The 18,788-nt window shown below is 42.8% G+C and overlaps 1 protein-coding gene across 1 annotated transcript in view; it reads right to left on the bottom strand.

Annotated features, from left to right (window-relative positions):
- RSPO4 (R-spondin 4) overlaps positions 1–17,187 on the bottom strand; it is a 39,551-nt gene extending 22,364 nt beyond the window's left edge. The window contains exon 1 of the mRNA XM_069073976.1: positions 16,591–17,187. Within this exon, the coding sequence (XP_068930077.1) occupies positions 16,591–16,669 (79 nt within the window). The 5' untranslated portion in view covers positions 16,670–17,187. The remainder of the gene's footprint in view (positions 1–16,590) is intronic.
- Positions 17,188–18,788: the final 1,601 nt, after the last annotated feature.

Here is an 18,788-nt window from a genome sequence, read left to right as displayed (position 1 = left end):
TGTCATGAACATTCTCTCTCTGGGGTGGCCCTGAGTCACTTTTCAAACTCCAAGCATGGGATGAGTCATGGTGATGTCTTTCTAGGTCTAGACCTCAAAGCAAGTTTATCCATCCCAGGAAATGGTAGTGGGGAGGGGACAGAAAGGACTGAGGAGGTCAGGCCCAAAGAGCTGTATGGTATCAGGTGCAGGAGGCCAGATGGCAAACTGGCTCTCATTGGGGGGTAGGAGGAAACAGTCAGTGAACTCTTCTCAGAGCCTAGGGCCATGGGAAAAAGAAGTTTTGGCAGCACTACATACTTACCTCCTCTGAGACCAGAGCTCAGAGAGAAGGGCTGATGCCCCAACCCCAACAACTCATCAGTCAAACTGTCTATGGACACAGCTGGTAGGTCTGTGCCTTTGCTCACATCATTCCTGATTCTCAACCCACCCCATCCCCATCTCTGTCAACAATCTTCCAATTCCTATAGGTCCAGCTTCAAAGCTACCCCCTTGGGATTATCACCATTTCCATCATGCTCACATTTCTATAATACCCTTAGGGTTGGCAAAACACCTGTAAGTTGGAAATTCCCATTTCATAGGTAAGGAACTGAAATTTTGAGCAGTTAAATGCCTTCCCTAAGGCTAGGTGGCACAGTGGATAAAGGACTGAAGCCCCAAAGACTCACCTTCCTGAGTTCAGATTTGGCTTTAGATACTAGCTGTGTGACCCTGGCCAAGTCACTTAATCCTGTTTGCCTCAGTTTCCTCATCTGTAAAATGAGCTGGAGAAGGAAATGGCAAACCCCTCCAGTATCTTTGCCAAGAAAACCCCAAATGGGGTCATGGAGAGTTGGACACGACTGAAACAGCCAAACAACAAAAGGTTGTGTAATTGATACCAGAGCCAAAACGGAACTCAGGCCCTGACTAGAGGGGGTCAGTCTGATGGCCTAGTAGTCTTTCTACTATACTCTTTAGCCTGTGAGCTTACAGAAGGCAGAAGTGAAGTTTTAGTTGTATTTCTATCTTTTCTTGTACTTCATAAAGTGTGTCATACACAGTAAGCACCAAATAAATGCTTGCTGAAATTAAGGCAGCTGGGGGTGGCTAGGTGGTGCAGTGAATAGAGCACCAGCCCTGGAGTCAGGAGGACCTGAGTTCAAATCCGACCTCAGACACTTAACACTTACTAGCTGTGTGACCTTGGGCAAGTCACTTAACCCCAATTGCCCTACCTTCCTCCCTCCAAAAAGAAAAAAAAAAAGAAATTAAGGCAACTGTTTTCTGCTAACATCTTAGCATTTTTCATGATGCTAATAACTAGAGAAATGCAAACTGAAACAACTGTGAGTTTTCCTTCATATCCATCAGGTTGGCAAAGATAACAAAAAAGGGAAAATGACAAATGTTGGTGGAGTTCTGTGGAAACAGGCACATTAATGCCCCATTGGTAGAGCTATGAACTGGTCTGATGGGAATTTGAATCTAATGCCCCCAAAACTATTAAACTATTCATACGCTTTGATTCAGCAATCTCACTATTAGGCTTAAACTCCCAAGAAATTAAATAAAGTGGAAAAAAACTCATATGTACAAAAAGCTTTATATAGCAGTTCCTTTTCCAGTGACAAAGAAGTGGAAACTAAGGGCGTGCCCATCTATTGGGGAATGTCCAAACAAATGGTGGTCTATGAATGTGATGGAATATTACTGGGAAAGGGATGGTTGGTTTCAGAGGAACCTGGAAGACATATGAACTGATATAGAGTGAAATCAGAAGATTCAAGAGAACAGTTCATAAAGAGAAACAAATCTGAAAGATAAAGAGCTCTGATCAATGACATGACCAACCACAATTACAGAGGACAAACGAAGAATCATGTTATCTACCCCTGACAGAGAAGTGATGGTCTCAGTGTGCTAAGTGAGGCATATGTTTTTTTTGCCTGACAAATTTGGGAATTTGTTTTGCTCAACTATGGATACTTGTAAACAGTATTTTCTTTTTTCTTTTCTTCTATGGGAGGAGGTAAAAAAGTAAGAAAATAAATTTTTGTTAATTAAAATAAATATTTTAAAAATATATAGGGCTGTCCTGAAGGGCAAAAGGGCAAAATAAGGGAATATCTTATATATTAAAATAAGAAATACCCCACCTCTCTTTTCTGGGCCCCCTTAAGCTACCCTTATCAGGTGTCCAGGCCTCTCATGCTATCTCAGGACCTTTCCTTCATAATCCAAAAGATTTATATGAACTAATGCAGAGGGGAGTGAGCAGAACTAGGAGAACTCTGTACACAGTAACAACAACATTGTACTACGATCATTTGTGAATGACTTAGCTATTCTCAGCAATACAATGATTCAAAACAATTCCAAAGGTCTCATGATGAAAAATGCTATCCACCACCAGAGAAGGAATTGATGGAATCTGAATAGACAGAAACATACAATTTTTCCTTCCTCCCTTCGTTCCTTCGTTCCTTCCTTCCTTCCTTCCTTCCTTCCTTCCTTCCTTCCTTCCTTTTTCTTTTTTCTTTCTCTTTCCCTCCTATCTCAGGGAGAGGGAAGGGAAAAGAGGAAAGGACAGAATTTGGAACTCAAAACAACACCCCTCCACACAAATATTTAAAATGTTTTTTTTACATGCAATTGGGGAAAAAATATATTATTAAAAAAGAAAATGATCAGAGTTATTAATAGTATTACCTCATGAAGACACTTAATTATAGTATTTGTTTACTGTTTTGTTTCAATGAGGTGAAAAATTGTTTTAAAAAACCCCCACTAAATAAATAAATAAAACCTCTTTTAAAAATCTTAGCCTCCTCCTGGGCCCTGACTCTGTCCTGTGTCCTGTTTAGCTGGGCTTCAGCTGGCTATCCTCCTTAAAGGGTCAACTCCTAGTCTTCTCTGCTCTTGCCTGTAATTTGGACCTTCCTAGAAAGGTAAGAACTCATGAATCCTATTATGAGCATGCAGCCAAATAATGCAGATGACACAATGCTTAGATGACACATTCAGGATCCAGAAAGCTCTCACCAGCTTAGAACTTTGGGCTAAATCTAATGAGATTATATTTAACGTCAAAAAATGCTGTCTTATGTTGAGTTAAAAAAAAATTAATACCATAAGTCTAAGAAGAACAAGGAGGAGGAGGAGGAGGACAACGATGACGATGATGAATATGAATGAGGAAGAGGATGAATGGATAGGTGGTAGTTTGTCTGTAAAGATCAGAGCTTTCTAATGGATGGTAAGCTCAATATGAGTTAGCAGTGTGGCAGGGTAATCATCAAAGCTAACCGGATCCAAGGCTGCATTAGCAAGAATGTAGAGTTTAGGACCAGATAGCTGATGGTTCCACTGCACCCTTTGATCAGACTATCTCTGGAATATTCTGTTCAGTCCCAGGCTATTAGGAGGGCCATAGATCAGCTAGGAAGCACCCAGAGATGGGTAATAAGGACAGTGGGAGACTTTGAGGTCATGGTATATCAGGATAGATTAAAAAGGGGGAGTGATGGGGAAAACACTTATTAGGCCCCTCCTGTATACCAGGCACTGTGCTTAACACTTTGCAAATATTATCTCATTTGTTAAAGGAACTGGGGATGTTTACCCGGAGAAGAGAACACTTAGTGAGGCCAGCTGTATTCAGGTATTTGAAGAGATGTCATGTGGAAAAGGGATTAGACCTATTCTGTTTGTCTTCTGGGAACAGACCTAAGAAGAAGCAAATTTCAGCTCCCTGTAAGGATAAACTTCTAAATAATTAAACCATCCCAACATGAAATTAGCTGCCTGAGGAAGTGGTGAGTTTCCCTTCTTGGGAGGTCTTCAGCACTTAATACAATGCTTAGCACACACTAGGCACTTAATAAATGTTTATTGATTGATTGGTTTAAGCAAAGACTGGATGACCACTTTTCCAGTGTATTCTAGAGGGGATCCTGTTCAGGCATGGGAGGTGGGCCCACACAACTTTCTTCATTGGAGCTGTCAACGTTATCCCAAAGGGTCCAAACCCTCAACAAGTAGATGACTCGTCCAACTCTGAGAATCTGTGAAATCAGTTAGTCAACAGAATTTATTAAGAGTTTATTATGTTCCAGTCCTTACACTAAGACTTCTGTTTTTTTTTTTATCCATGGTGTTTACTTCTATCTTGGAAGACTCATCTTCCTGAGTAATTCAAATCTGACCTCAGACACTCACTAGCTGTGTAACCCTGGGCAAGTCACTCAACCCTGTTTGCCTCGGTTTCTTCATCTGTAAAATTAACTGGAGAAGGAAATGGCGAACAACTCTAGTATTTTTTGCCAAGAATCCCCCATAAATACACATGCAGTTTCCATTAAGACCTTTGGCATGTAGGGAGCTCACTACTTATCTAGTGGGAAACTGCCTTTTGGGGACAGGTCTAGTTGTTAGGAAAATTTTCTGTGTATTTTGCTGAGGTTGGTGTCTTTACAACTTCCTTCCATGGCGCCTAATTCTCGTTGTTCATCCTTTGTTCTCAAAGAGAACCAATGACATCAGAAGGGGGATGTCTTGATTTGCAAGTGAATTGGATTTAAATGTGGCAGAGCTGCACAAAGTTATCAACCTTCCCCTCTCCTCCAGTCATTGGAGTCCATTGGCAAGACAAAGGTCAAGAGGGATGGCAATGGCCCAGGATGCAGTGGGGATAGCTGCTGGGAAGGATGGGCCTTCTCAGTCTCCTAGCACACCATACATTTGTAACCTTTTTGAAAAAATAGATCAAGGAAGTCTTTAATTTGTTGCTTCAAAGGACTTAAACCCTTGAAGATCAAACTGGAAAAGACTCAGCCTAAAGATCAATTCATTATCAAATGAGATAATATATACAAAGCTCTTTGCAGATTTAAAGCTATAGACACATTGACTATTGTTATTATTGTCATCATCACCCATCCCCCTTGCATTAGAGCAGCTGATGTTCTCCCATACACACACTACATTTGGAATCCTAGAAGAGAGTCAATTTGTGCTCTGAACATAGGCACTTGGTGCTTTTGGAATGGAATGGACTTAGAATAGAACATTTACTAACAATCAGAGCTGGAAAGTGTCTGCTAACATTAAGCAAAGAATGTTGGAGTTGCACCACAGGATCATAGAGATCATCCATTCAGTCAACCTCCTCCTGTAATAGAGAACTAGAATGGAAGCTTCCTGAGGTCAGAAACAATCTCACATTTGTATTTGTATTTCCAGTACCTTGTACAGTGCCTTTAAATTAAATATGCAGAGGTATTTAATGAGTGTTTATCCATAAGATCACAGATTTAGATATACCGTGTTTCCCCGATAATAAGACAGTTTTATTATTTTTTTTGGAAAGAAAAACACCAGAGGGCTTATTTTCAGGGGAGGGCTTATGTTGTCCTGCCTCAGCTCTCCTCCACGGCACTGCTCTCAATGGCACCAGCAAGCAAATCACTGGGGAAGAACAGGATGACGCGCTCACTGCTGCAGCTCTGATTGGATGCAGCTCGGGAAGGGGACGGTGCATACAGAGGGTACCATAATGTAGTGTGTAGCGCAGGGGATCACCTTCACTACAGTAGCAATCTCGATGGGGCTTATTTTCGGGGGAGGGCTTATTTTAGAGGAATCTTACACAGTAAGGGGAGGGCTTATTTTCGGGATAGGTCTTATTATCGGGGAAACACGGTAGAAAAGACATTACTGGGGCGGCTAGGTGATGCAGTGAGTAGACTGCCGGCCCCGGAGTCAGAAGGACCTGAGTTCGAATCCAGCATCAGACACTTAACACACACACACACACACACCTAGCCGTGTGACCTTGGGTAAGTTACTTAACCCCAATTGCCCTCCAAAAAAAAAGATATTACAGATCATCAAGTCCAAAGTCCTCATTTTACAGTTTAGGAAGCTAAGGTTGTGAGAGGCTTGCCAGCTAGTTAGTGGTCAAGGCAGGAGTCTAACTCAGGTCTTCTTGAATATAAGTTCAGTGGCTTCCCAATTGTTGAATGATGACTCAAGGTCACACAAGGTGAGTTGACAGCCAAGGTAGGATTTATCTCTAGGTTATCATACCTCTGTCATGTGTCCATATGATTTGGGCTTCCTCATGTTGAGAGTTAGGACCCACTGGGATAATGTCTATGGCCTCTGTGAAGAAACTCCTGTGTAGTCATCTTTTATACCCCTGGGTATGAGCCAGACTTACCAAAGAAGTGTGTGATTTCAGGAGTACTTAGAAAACCCTAATGCCCCCATAACCTCCCTTTTATCATCCCTTATGTTTTGCTTTTATTTCCTCATTGCTTCAACTAAATTCTTCTTCTTCTTCTTTTCCTCCTCCTCTTCCTCCTTCTCCTCCTCCTCTTCCTTCTCCTACTTTTCCTCCTTTTTCTTCTTCTTCATCTTCTTCTTCTTCTCCTCCTCCTCCTCTTCCTCCTCTTTCTTTTCTATTTAAAGGAAGATTCCTCAGAAGTCATTCTCAGTTATTGATACCTGAATGTGAATGTGAACCCAAGAGCAAGTCTAGAAGTTGTCTTGGGAAGGTAGAAAAAGAAGGCCATTTCTTTCTATGAAATAGAAATGAGGAGACTGGTGAATTGAAAAATAGCATGGTATGATTTAGAATTGGAACTTTAGAGCTAGAAGGAATGAATCCAACACCTTCGTTTTATAGAGCACAAAACTGAGGTCTGGTAAGGAAAGAAACTTACCCCTAGGTAACCCAGAGGGCAGGATTAGGTTTCTAACTCACAGCTCTCTTCCATTTCTACAGCACTTTATAGCTTAAAAAGTACATTCCTTATGATAACCCTGTAAGGCAGATGGTACAAGTATTTCTATTTTTTAAGGAAGGAAACTAAGGTAGAGGAAACAATTTATCACACTTAGCAACCAAACTAGCACTCAGATCCAGGTCTCCTGCTTCCTAATCCAGGTCTTTTTTCTGTACAAATCAAGAGCCTGGAGGTCATTTTGGGGCCTCTTTGGTTTTTTTTTTTTATTAATCCTTCAAGAGGGACAGAGGGCAAAGGAAGGACAGAATGGTCCAGATGTTGCTAGGATGGTCACCTGATATCCTTCCTGGAACAGTTCTCTGCAAGGGGAGGAAGTGGAGAAATGGGCTGAACATGACTGCCTGGTCAGTGGAAAGAGAAAGGGCCATGAACCCACCATGACTTCAGAATGAAGAGTGATTAAGATAGAATGAGAGCCTTGGTCCGATGATGCCCCACGGGCAACTTTGTCCCAAGTATAAAAATGACTCACTGGATAAGCCTTGAGTGCTGAGAAGAACAGAGCAATGGTATGCATGGGAGACCAGTGGTGGGAGTTCTGGTCCTAGCTCTGACTCTAATTCATTGCATGACCTCAGACAAATTACTTTTCCTCTCTGAACTCTAGTGTCTTGTTCTGGAAAATGAAAGGATAAGGAGCGGAACCAGATGATCTCTAAGACTCCAAGGGTGTGTGATTCTAAGATGTGAACCCAGTTTTCATGTTGTTGTTGTTCATCCTTTGTTCTCTAAAAGGACCAATGACATCAGGAGGGTGATGTCTTGACTGGCATGTGAATTGGATTTAAGTGAGTCATAGCTGCACAATGTCATCAGCCTCCCTCTTTCCTTCAGAGTCATCAGAGTCCAGTGCCAAGAAGAAAGTCAAGATGACTGGCGCTATCCCAGGATGCAGTGGGTGACCTTGGCCTTTTTAAACTAAGGTCTTTCCCAGGTCTCAGTTTGTCTGAGGCAACACCCATTCAGTGCATAAGGGTTAGGTAAGGATTGAGACAAAAGATGGTCAAGTTTGCCATCAAAAAAAGAATCAACCTGGGAGGGGATGTACCTCAGAGTTTCTGGCCGGAACAAGGCTATCATAGGGAAGACAGACTAGACTTGTAAAATTTGGCTTCACGGAAAAAAAGCAAGACCAATGTGGGGGAAGTTCAGGGAAGCCAATGTCAGCTCAATATAATAGAAAGAACTCCACTGGAATGCCTCAATAAGTAGTGAGTTTCCCCTTATTGAGTCCTCAAGCAGAAACTGGAAAACAGATTGTCAAGAATGATGCTGAGGGGACTCCTGCTCAGAGAGGTGTTGGACCAGATGTTTTCTGAGTTCCTTTCCAACACTGAGGTTCTATGGCAACAGTGATGTCAGCATAGACTTACTACCAAGAGTGCTGCTGCCCCTCTCCCAGCCCATAATGCTAATTTAGCAGAACATGACAGAGATTCATCAATTCACAGAATGTGAATCCCAGACTTAAAGAAGAGACTTTAGAATGTAGGGTGTAGGATGTCACAGAGCTAGAAAGGACCTTAGAATATTTGTCAAGCATATATTAAAATTAATTAATAAATATTTGATAAAGAGGACATAGCACATCAGAGTTGGAAGACAACCTGGAAGAACATCAGAGACAAATGGGATCATGGTATACAGAAAGATAGGGCCCCTGGGTTCAAGTCTACCTTGGATACTTACTAGTTGTATCCCCAGGGGTAAGTCAGGTGATCAAAGATTCAGAACTGGAAAGGCCCTTATAGATGAGGAAACTAAAACACATAGAGACTAAGTGACTTGCTCAAGGTAACATAGCCAGTACTGGGTGTGGGATTTGGGAGTTGAACTCAAGGTCTTCTTGACTCCAAGTCCAGTGCCCTACTATGCCATGCTGCCTCCAGACAACTCATTTAATGTTTCTGAATCTCAGTTTCCTCATCTGTAAGATGGAGACAATAGTGACTGTAATGCCTACCTAACAGGATGGTTGTGAGGATCAGTGAGGTAATGTATGTAAAACATTTAGCAAGCCTTATAAAGCTATACAAATCTCTTCTCCTCTTCCTTCTCCTCTTCTTCCTCCTCCTTTTCATTCTTATTCTTATGATCGTCTAGTGCTCATCTTTCAAGTGGTTCTTATTATCTTCTAGTGCTCACCTTTCAAGAGACTCAGTATCTTTCTGGATATTATTATTTTACATTATGCAAATTATTTCACAGGTAAAGAAATTGCTTTTTTAATTGATCAAATTCAGGACAATTCTATTAACAGATAGGATAGCTATCATTTGTGTAGGCTTTTAAGTGCTTTAAAAATATTATCTCATTTTATTCTCACGACAATCCTAGGTAGATGCTATTATAATCCCCATTGTACAAATGTTGAAACTGAAGTAGAAAGAGGTTAAGTGACTTGCCCAACATCACACAGCTAGTAAGTGTCTGAGGCCAGATTTGAACTCAGTTTTTCCTGACTCTAAGCCCTGTGCTCCATCCACTGCATCACTAGCTGTCTAGATGATAGCCATGATGTGTGCCTTCTCCATTAGGTCTCTATATCTTGAATGCTTTTCCTTCCACATAATTTGGAGACAATGTACATTCATCATGGCGACATCAATCAAAATGTTCTTAAACTTTTATGGATCAATGTTATGTTTGGGCAATTATCAGCAAAAGTTGTGTCTATAATAACACTTCATTTCCAGTTCAGTTTATTTGTTGAATTTTCAAGGGTATTTTGGGATCTGCATATGTAGTATAGGGATTTATGTATTTGATAGTTTATGAAAAATAAAAAGCTTCAACTGGCCACCTGAATGGGTCTTTCTAGTTACTTGGTGGGTATTCAATTTTTTTATAGCCTGCAGTGACAAGTTGCACAGTTTTTCTCTTTTCTTGTATAATCTGCTCCAATAAATAAGTCTGGGCTCCTAAATGATAACATTTCTGTAATCTCTGATGGCAATGACCAGATCCTTAATCACTATCATAAACTCCTTCCTTTCTATAAACAAGTCTGCATGACTCAGCCGTTGAATCAAGGCCTCTTTGTTCATCTAAGGTGGATGCTACCCAAAGAGGGACTTGATTCCACTCTCAGATGTTGGACACTTAATAAGCTCCATCCAGTGGTAGACCACTTTGGGTTCCATTCAACAAATCTAATAGTTTGTGCTGATTGCTCACCTTTACAATTACTTGATAAATTGTGTCTGTTAGTGCCAGAAGTATTATGTCAGTTATTCATTGATTTGTCTGGTGCTCTGAGAACATAGGATCAGAAATTTAGAACTGGAAGAGACCTTAGAGGCCATTGAGTCAAACCTCCCCATTTTACAGATGAGGAAACTGAGTCACAGAGTCATTAAGCGACTTGCCCAGGATCACACAGCTAGTAAGTTTCTGAGGCAGGATTTGACCCTAGGTCTTCCTGACTCCAAGTCCAAGTATTTCTGCTATAATATCAATTCTCTTCCTACTTTTTGATGAAGAAGTGTTCATCTTTCTATAGCTGCCTTGGGGATAATATTTCATTAATATTATTGGGATTTTTTAATCATTATTTTAAATAAATGTCAGAACTGGAAGGACTTTCAGACACAATCACCAGAGCTCGTAGAGGTCTTAGAGAAGAGAATACTGGAACCAGAAGGGATACAGAGATCAATCACTGAATTCACACCTGGTCACATTTTACAGAGGACTGAGACCCAGAGAAGGAAAGTGACTTGCTTTAGGTTGCGCAGATAATAACAAATGGAAAAGTTGGCATGAGAGCATGGGGTGTCTCGACTTCTAGTCCAGAGCTCTTCCCATGCCACCACACTGTTTCTCATTCCCAAAAGGCTTTGCTTTAAAAGAAATCAGGCAGTGATGGCCATGGAAATGTTAGGAGGCTGGAAAAGAGTCTCTGGGAGAAAAGACAATAGGGAATCAAGGAGTTTTACTCTGGACAGAAAGTGGAAAGGTGGATTTGATGAGGGCTGTCCCAGGTGTGAAAGCTTATTCCATCTGGAAGAAGAAATTGAAGTAGTTTCTGGTGTCTATCCCTCACAGAACAACAACAATGATAATGTCACATTTCTTTATCTCTTTAGAGCCTACAAAGTGCTCTACTCACCACATCCATTTAAAGTAAACAGTACAAGTATAATCATTCCCTTTTTTTAGTAGACAATCAGGGTAAGTAATTTGCTCAAGGTCACACAGCCAGTAAGTGTCTGAGGCCAGATTTGAACTCAGCTCCTTCTGACTCTAGGGCCTCTAATTATTCCCATTTTGTATATGAGAAATTAAAGAGATTAAATAATTTCTCCATGGTAACAAGGATACTTAGAGCCAGAAATTGAACCCAATTTCTTCATACCAGGACCTCCTATCAGATCACCACGATAACAGGAGAGACCACAGACAGAGATCATTAGCTCAAGTGCAAATCTGATTCAGAGAAGACCACTTTATTGTCTTCCAGGGGCCAGTTGAGTCCGTAGCTCTCCCCAAAAGGGAGGTCATAGGATCACAGGATCATTGACATGAGATGGAAGGGACAGCGGAAGTTGTCTGTCTCATCCCTTACCCCCACAGCATAGGAGAAAAAGCCAGATGAAAGATCTGAGTTTCAAGTCCTATAATTTGACTTGTGTAACCTTGGACAAGTCATGTCCTCCTCTTGACCTTAGTTTTCCCAATCCATAAAATGAAGGGGTTGGACTAGATGCTCTCTTAGGTCTATTACATGTCTAAATTCTATGCCCTTGTGATCCTTCCGAATTCCATAAACATTCATTGTGCTTACTGTTTGTCAAGTACTATGTTAGATACAAATCAGCATGGAAGGAGTACAGAGAGTGTGGTACATTGGAAAGAGCGCTGGATCTTGTTAGAAACCCTGGGTTCATATGCCATCCCTTGTTGCCCCTGTCACTTTAGGCATGTGGAATTGTGGATACAGTGGAGTTGGGAAGATCTGGGATCAAATGCCACCTCAGATAACTTACTACTAGCTACAAGACCCCAGGCAATTCAGTTAGCATTTTCTGTTTCATCTTCTTCCTCTATAAAATAAGAGGACAGGACTCAGTCTGTAAGCTCCTTTCCTGATTCAGGTTCCATGATCTGATGATTTCTGGCTTCTGGTCCCCAACATGACTAGGAGTCAGGACACCTAAATGTTTATTCTGGGCTTACCAAATAATTCACTCATGTGACCTTAGACAAGTCACTTCCCTTCCCTAGGACTCATTTCCCCATCAGCAAAAAGAGCTTGATTCCTTTTCTTTCCTACCCCACAGGCTGTGGTGGGATGTGATGAGATTCGGAAACCCTCTGGAGTATTTCAAGTCAACTGACTCGGGAGGGACCACTCCAATCACCACCAAATCCCCTTTCCCAGATGCTATTCCCTTGTGACGCCCCAGGGCTTGAGGGGAAACCCCAGCTGGGGCTCTTCCAGTCCCCTCAATTAGCCTTCAAACAATCAGGTTCGAAAGCAAACAAGACCCCATTTTACACCCAGGCCTGACTTCCCATCCCTGGGAAGCCCCAGCATATTTCAAGGGAAATGGATCCATCTGCTTCTCATTAACTCACACTTAAGTCATCAAATTGTTGTTTTGTAAGAGACACTTGAGTTCCAAGCAGCCTTTCTCAAGTCTTTTTGTCTTCGAAACAGAAAATTGCATTTCGCCAACTACTAATGACTCCTGAGCCGAGGAGTCTCACATCTGACCCGGGACCCGGGACACAGGAGGCTTCTATGGGCATGGGCTTGGCATCATCCTAGGCTCTTGCATAAGGCACACACAAGTCATTCCTTCCAAACTCAGGTTGGTTTCTGACCAGATGGAACCACAGTGACATTTGGGGGCTAATGCCTGTGTGATGAGAAGGGGAGGGGGAAAGGGGAGAATGGAAAAAGCCCCAGATTCAGAGTCAGGAGGCCTGTATTCAAGTCCGAATGCTACTACTAAGTCAGCTACATGAACTTCAGCTAGGGATATTTGTCACAATTTCCCCACTGTGACAAAGATGGGGCTGGGGTCAGATGACTGACGTGTAAGAGAAAGGGTACTGAGTTTAGGGTCAGAAGGTCTGGGTTTGTAATCCCAACTCTTTTTCTGGGTGTCTATTTCTTGAGTAATTATATGAGAAGGTGGGGCTAGATGAGGACTAAGAATTCTCAAAGCACTAAGTCCTGTGATCTGAAGGTCTTTTCTAGCTCTGCTGTTCCATCAGATGATCAGACCATAAAACTTAGGGGAGGTAACATACCTAATGAGTTCTCTCTGCAACAAAATCTTTTTGTTCTAACAAAGGTAGGTGGTAAAGTAGATAGAGTGCTTGCTGGACCTCTAGTTGGGAAGATCTAAGCTCAAATATTGTCTCAGACATAGCTTACTAGCTGTGTGACCCTGGTTGGGTCACTTAACTTCTGGGTGCCTCAGTTTTCCATTTCTATATAATGGTATAATAATAGTACCTACCCCTTAGGGTTGTTGCGAAGATAAAATGACAAAACATTTGTAAAAGTGCTTAGTACAGTGCCTGACACATAGTAAATGCTTAAAAATACTTGTTTGCTTCCTTACTTAGGATTAGTGGAATCTGGGTAGTGTGTGAGTGTGTGTGTGTGTGTGTGTGTGTGTGTATTATTGAAGCATTCTTGAAGACAATATGCCAATTAAATGACAGACAACTTAACTCTCCCTCCCAAAGGATGAGACAAGAAATATTGATCATGCCACAATCCCTAGACAACTCCAAGGGAAGTAGAATTAGAATTCTTTAGTTCTTATTGCTATATTTCAGAGATAGAAGAGATCTTAGAACATGAAACATCAGAGCTGGAAAGAATGTTAGGGATAATTCAGTGTATCCCCTTCATTTTATAGATGAGAAAATGGAGGTCAAGACGGAAAATGACTTGTTCAAGGTTATACAAGTCAGTGAGAGAGGTAGAACTAAAATGCAGTCTCCCTTCTCTTGGTCCCTGACTCTTTCCCCTGGGCTGTGCAAAGTTTTCAGTTGTAACCCCAGCCTAATTTGCCATCAGTTGTAATACTCTTGCCTTCTTTAGGCTGCCGATTCTACACCATATATGTATATATACATATATATGTAATATTTATGTAATTCCAGACTTAGGCCCATTTGGTTTCAACTAACAAGCCTCATCTCCTGTTCAAAACACACCCTTTGCTACAGACAGACAGATCCCCCAGCAGTCTTTCCCATGTCCAATACCTAATTGATGGCTTCTCTGTCATTGGAGTAATCCAATTCCATTGCCTCCCTTGCAGGGCTATCTGAGGAAATCCATCAATCATCAAGTTTTAATTAGACACTTGCTGTTTGCCAGGCACTGTTCTAGGCAGTGGGGATACAAGGACAAAGGATGAGGTCATCTCTAGTACTTTACAAAACTAAAAGTGCTAAAGAAATGTGGGTTATTGCTACTCCAACCCACCTTCATCTCTCTCTTCTTGTCTCCCATCCTGCTCCGTCACTCTGATGATGGTAAGCACTGACATTTCTATAGAACACTAAGGCCTAGAGACTCCATTTTCTCACAACAGTCTCACATAGTGGGTAGCACAAGTGTTGTTTTAAAAAGAGTAAATTGGTCTTGAAGAAGAATGGTGACTTGGTTAAGGTCACACTGCTGGTAAGTGTCAGAACCAGGACATGAACCCAAGTCTTCTGACTCCAGGTCCAAGGCTACAGCTACAGCGTGATACAGTGGAAAAAAGCAAAACTGGGTCTGGGGTCAAATCACAGTCACAGACCTGGGTTCAGAACTTCTGTCCATCAATAGAACTTGTGGCTTCTGAGGTGCCTTGCAGTTCTAATCCATGATCCTATGATCACGATGCCTCTCAAGGCACAGCTCATGCCTCATCTCCAGGAAGTTTTCCCTCACCACCTGCTTCTCCAGTGACCACTCTCTCTACTCAGTTTCTATGGTCCTGCAAAGTCCGAAAGATAAATCAACAACGAACATTTGCTAAGGATCTACTAGGTACCAGGAACTGTTGGGCATGGCTCATAACATGTCTCTGGATAGTTTCTGACTATTTTTTGAGTGTTAACCTTTTCCCAAGTAGACTGGGGGCTTTATTATCCATCGGATGAAATCATGAGAAAGACAACTCCCATGATACCTTGTGCATAGCAGGCACTTAGTCATTATTAATAATTGCTTTCATTTCTATAAGTACTTTTAAAATTGCAGATCAATTTCTTCCCATCCTCCCTGTGAGGGGGACAATGCCAGGATTGTTACCCCCAACGTAGAGTTGGAGAAACTAAAGCTCAGAGATTTGAAGGCCTGGTGGAAAGAGTGCTGAATCAGGGAAACCTGGGTTCAAATCCTAGCCCTGCTACTTATCACCTGCATGACTTTGGGCAAGTCATTTAACCTTGATGGGCCTCTTCTATAAAATGAAAAAGGTGAACTAGTTGATCTCTGAAGCCCTTTCTAGCATCAAATCTATAGCCCTCTGACTTCACCAGTCACTCAGCGAGCAGAGGGATGATTGGATCTGGGTCTAGTGTTGTAAACGATCTTGACTCTAAGTGCCAACACTCTTCATATCACACCATGATGCTTTATTGTAATACAGTAATTAATCTTCCACCCCCCATGTAACAGGCACTTGTAATGCAGCAGCTTCACAATCCTTGGATCTGTTTGCTTGAAAAAAGGGTGCCACATTATACATAATGGAATCTTATATATGTATCCAACCTTCCACACCCGATTCTAATTAAGGCCAGACACACTCCTGTCCCAGACACCTTAGCAACTCTATCCCCCTGCTGATCACAGATTCTCAGATAGACAATACAAAAAGAGAACCACCTTCCTCACTTCTTTCAACAGTCATTCTTGAAGTCAACCCTCTCTGTCCCAGTGACCTCTCCTCAGTTCAGCCCCACCAACATAGTACAAAGAACACTGAACTTGGGCTCAGAAAACCTGGGTTCCAGATCTGGCCCCACTATTTTATGGATGTAAAAGTGATCTTAGCCAATTCCCCTCTTTAAGTCTCAGTTTTCTCTTCTATAAAATGGAAACAATTGTCCCTGCCCTGCTCATCTCAGGAGAAGTAAAGAGAATGATGAATTTTAAGAATATTTTATAACTAGAAAGTGCTATACAAACGTTAAGAATGATTACTGACTACTGACCTCCAAGTCATCTGCAATATTTAGAATCCACATTCACAGAAAATAGAATGTCAAAGCTTGAAGGTCCCTTAGAACATAGAATATTAGTGTCATAAGGAGTCTTAGAACACAGAATGTTAGAGCTGGAAGGGTCCTTAGAACATAGTGTCATAAGGAACCTTAGAACACAGAATGTTGGAGCTGGGAGGGTCCTTAGAACATAGTGTCATAAGGAACGTTAGAACACAGAATGTTGGAGCTGGGAGGGTCCTTAAAGATCTGGTTTAGTACAACTTCCTCCTTTTCGATATGAGAAAACTGAAGCCCAGAGAGGGGGAAGTACTCACCCAAGATAACTAGCAGCTAACCTGGTACAAGAGCCTAGGCTCCTAACTCCCAGCTTAGGACTCTCTCCCTTGACCTACCCTTATCTCTTCCTTATGCTGGGGACCAGCTCCCTTGACCCTGGCCCTGCTTGTGTCGGACAGTCTTCAGCACGTTTGTGTTCCTGGTTTCCCTGGTGGACTGGGGGAAGGGATGGGGAGGGTTGAGGTGAGGGAAGGATTAAAGATGTCAAAAGAGAGAACAGGTCCTGGATCCCCTTCCCAGCTGTCCCAGAGATCAGGAACCATACCTTGTTTCTTGCTGTGGTTTAGGGCGAACATTTCCACAGCGTCCCCGAATAGCAGCAGTGTGAGCAGGATCCAGGGCATCTGGACAGCAATCGTGGTGGGCAGGGGAAGAGTCAGATCATCCAGTCAGCGGGTGGAGGGGAGAGGCTCTTGCCAGATGCCGACAGAGGGCCAGAGGGAGGGAGAGGTGGCAGCAGAAAAAGGGGGCTCTAATGTGAGGGGCTCACTAAGGGGGCTCTCACCATGCCCTCAGCACCAGAGGGCTAGTCTGACTCTGAAGGGCCTCTGAAGGGACCCAGAGCTCAAGGTGGCATGGAGGGTGGGGTGACCACAGGCAGCTGGTTATCAAGCGCCTCTGGGAGGCATGGCCTGGAGGCCCGTAGAAAGGCTTTGGTCAGCCTGTTCTCCACATCCCCTGGCTTTATAAGCCAAGCCTTCCTCCAGTCCACTTCCCAAGGGGAGAAGCTGAGCCACCCACCCGGCTCCCAGCCACCCCTCAGGAGGGCAAACCTGGGACCAGACTGGCTGCTGTTGGCTGCTCTTCAGTCAGGCTTGGCCTGAGCCCCCCGTCCTGCTGCCTGCCCGCCTGAGGCGGGAGCCAGGTTAACAGTAGGAGTGTAAGGAGACCACTGAACTCAAATGATGGGGTGGAGTCAAGGAATTGGGGATTTAACTCTCTCTCAACTGAATTAGAAGAGTCTCCTCCCCAGTGCCTTGGCCCCAGAGCAGTTTGTGTCTGTTAGTCACAGTCTACTTGTGAGCGCTCCCTCCCTCCTTCTCTCTCTCTCTCTCTCTCTCTCTCTCTCTCTCTCTCTCTCTCTCTCTCTCTCTCTCTCTCTCTCTCTCTCTCTCCCCGTCTCTCTGTTTCTCCCTCTCTGTCTCCATCTGTCTCTGTCTCTCTCTTTTTCTCTCTTTCCCTATATGTCTCTGTGTCTATCTCTGTCTCTCTCTCCTATGTCTTTCTTCTCTCCATATCTGTCTCCCTCTGTGTGTGTGTCCATCTCCCTCTTTTTGTCTATCTCTCTGTCTCTCTTCTCTCCATCTCTGACTCTTTCTTCTCTCTCTTCTCTCTCTGTCTCTGTTTCTTCTCTCTCCATCCTCTCTCTTCTCTTCTCTCTCATCCATTGTCATCAGTTCATCTGTTTCTTCTCTTTCTGCCTATGCCTTTGTCTGTTCTGTTTCTCAATCTCATAAACCATTTATTACCCCCCTCCCAACCCCTACACATTTTATTTTGACATAGAAAGCATCAATATGTAGAGGGAGGAAATGACTTTCCCAAAGTCCCACAAACAACTGGTGTCAGAGCTAGGACTCATGCTCAGATTTGACTCCCAGTTCAGTGCTCTGTTCCTTGGGTAGGCTGCTCTCTTTCTCTCTGTTTTCCCCATCTTTCTCTGCTTTTCTCTCTCGTTCTCAGTCTGCTTGTCTCTGTCTCTTTGGCTCTGTGCCTTTGTCTGTCTCTGTCTGTCTCTCACTTGTCTATCCTTAGTCTGTTTCTCTTTCTCAGGTCCTCTCCCACCTGTCTGTTTCTATTTCTGCTTCTATCATGCCTTTCCATCCCTCTGTCCATTTGTCTCTGTTTTTCTCTGTGTATCTCTCTCCTCCATCTATATCTGTTTCACTTTGCATATATCTGTCTCTCTTTTAGCATTCCTGCCTTTTATGTTCATCTGTATCTCTGTATCTGTATCTCTGTTTTCCTTTGCATGGTGTCCCTCCATGTATCTGCTCTGTGTGTGTGTGTGTGTGTGTGTGTGTGTGTGTGTGTCCCTGTCTCTCACTGTCCCTTTGCCTATTCCTTTCTCATTGTGAGGAAGGATGAAGTGAGCCATTTGGACTTCCTAAGTCCATATTTCCTGGGTACTCAGGTCTCAAAATGGAGGACCCAAGTGGGCAGGGAGAACAAAATGGCAGACTCCACCAAAGTAGCTTCTCTCAGCCCCTTGGGAATCAGTCTGTGATTCCTGCCAGCCTGGCATTTACCTTTTCCAACCTTATCTCCAAAGGGGTTTATTTTCTTTCTTTTTTATTTGCTCTTTAAGAGTCAGATTCTTGCTTATCCAACTTGCTCTTCTCAGTCCAGTGGATCATTAGGGCTTCACCCAGGGTAGGCAGTTGTCCTCTTGGACAAGTAACACAGACTCCTGAACTCTGGATGACAAAGCCACCAAGGTTCTAGTCAGAATGGCATAGTGAC

The sequence above is a fragment of the Petaurus breviceps genome, unplaced genomic scaffold (genome assembly GCF_028583685.1).
Source record: "Petaurus breviceps papuanus isolate PSGF00001 unplaced genomic scaffold, PetGlider_PUasm1.0 90879, whole genome shotgun sequence".
Classification (NCBI taxonomy): Eukaryota; Metazoa; Chordata; class Mammalia; order Diprotodontia; family Petauridae; genus Petaurus; species Petaurus breviceps.
The sequence above is the reverse complement of the archived record's forward strand: the minus strand, read 5'-3'. Positions and strand labels throughout refer to the sequence as shown.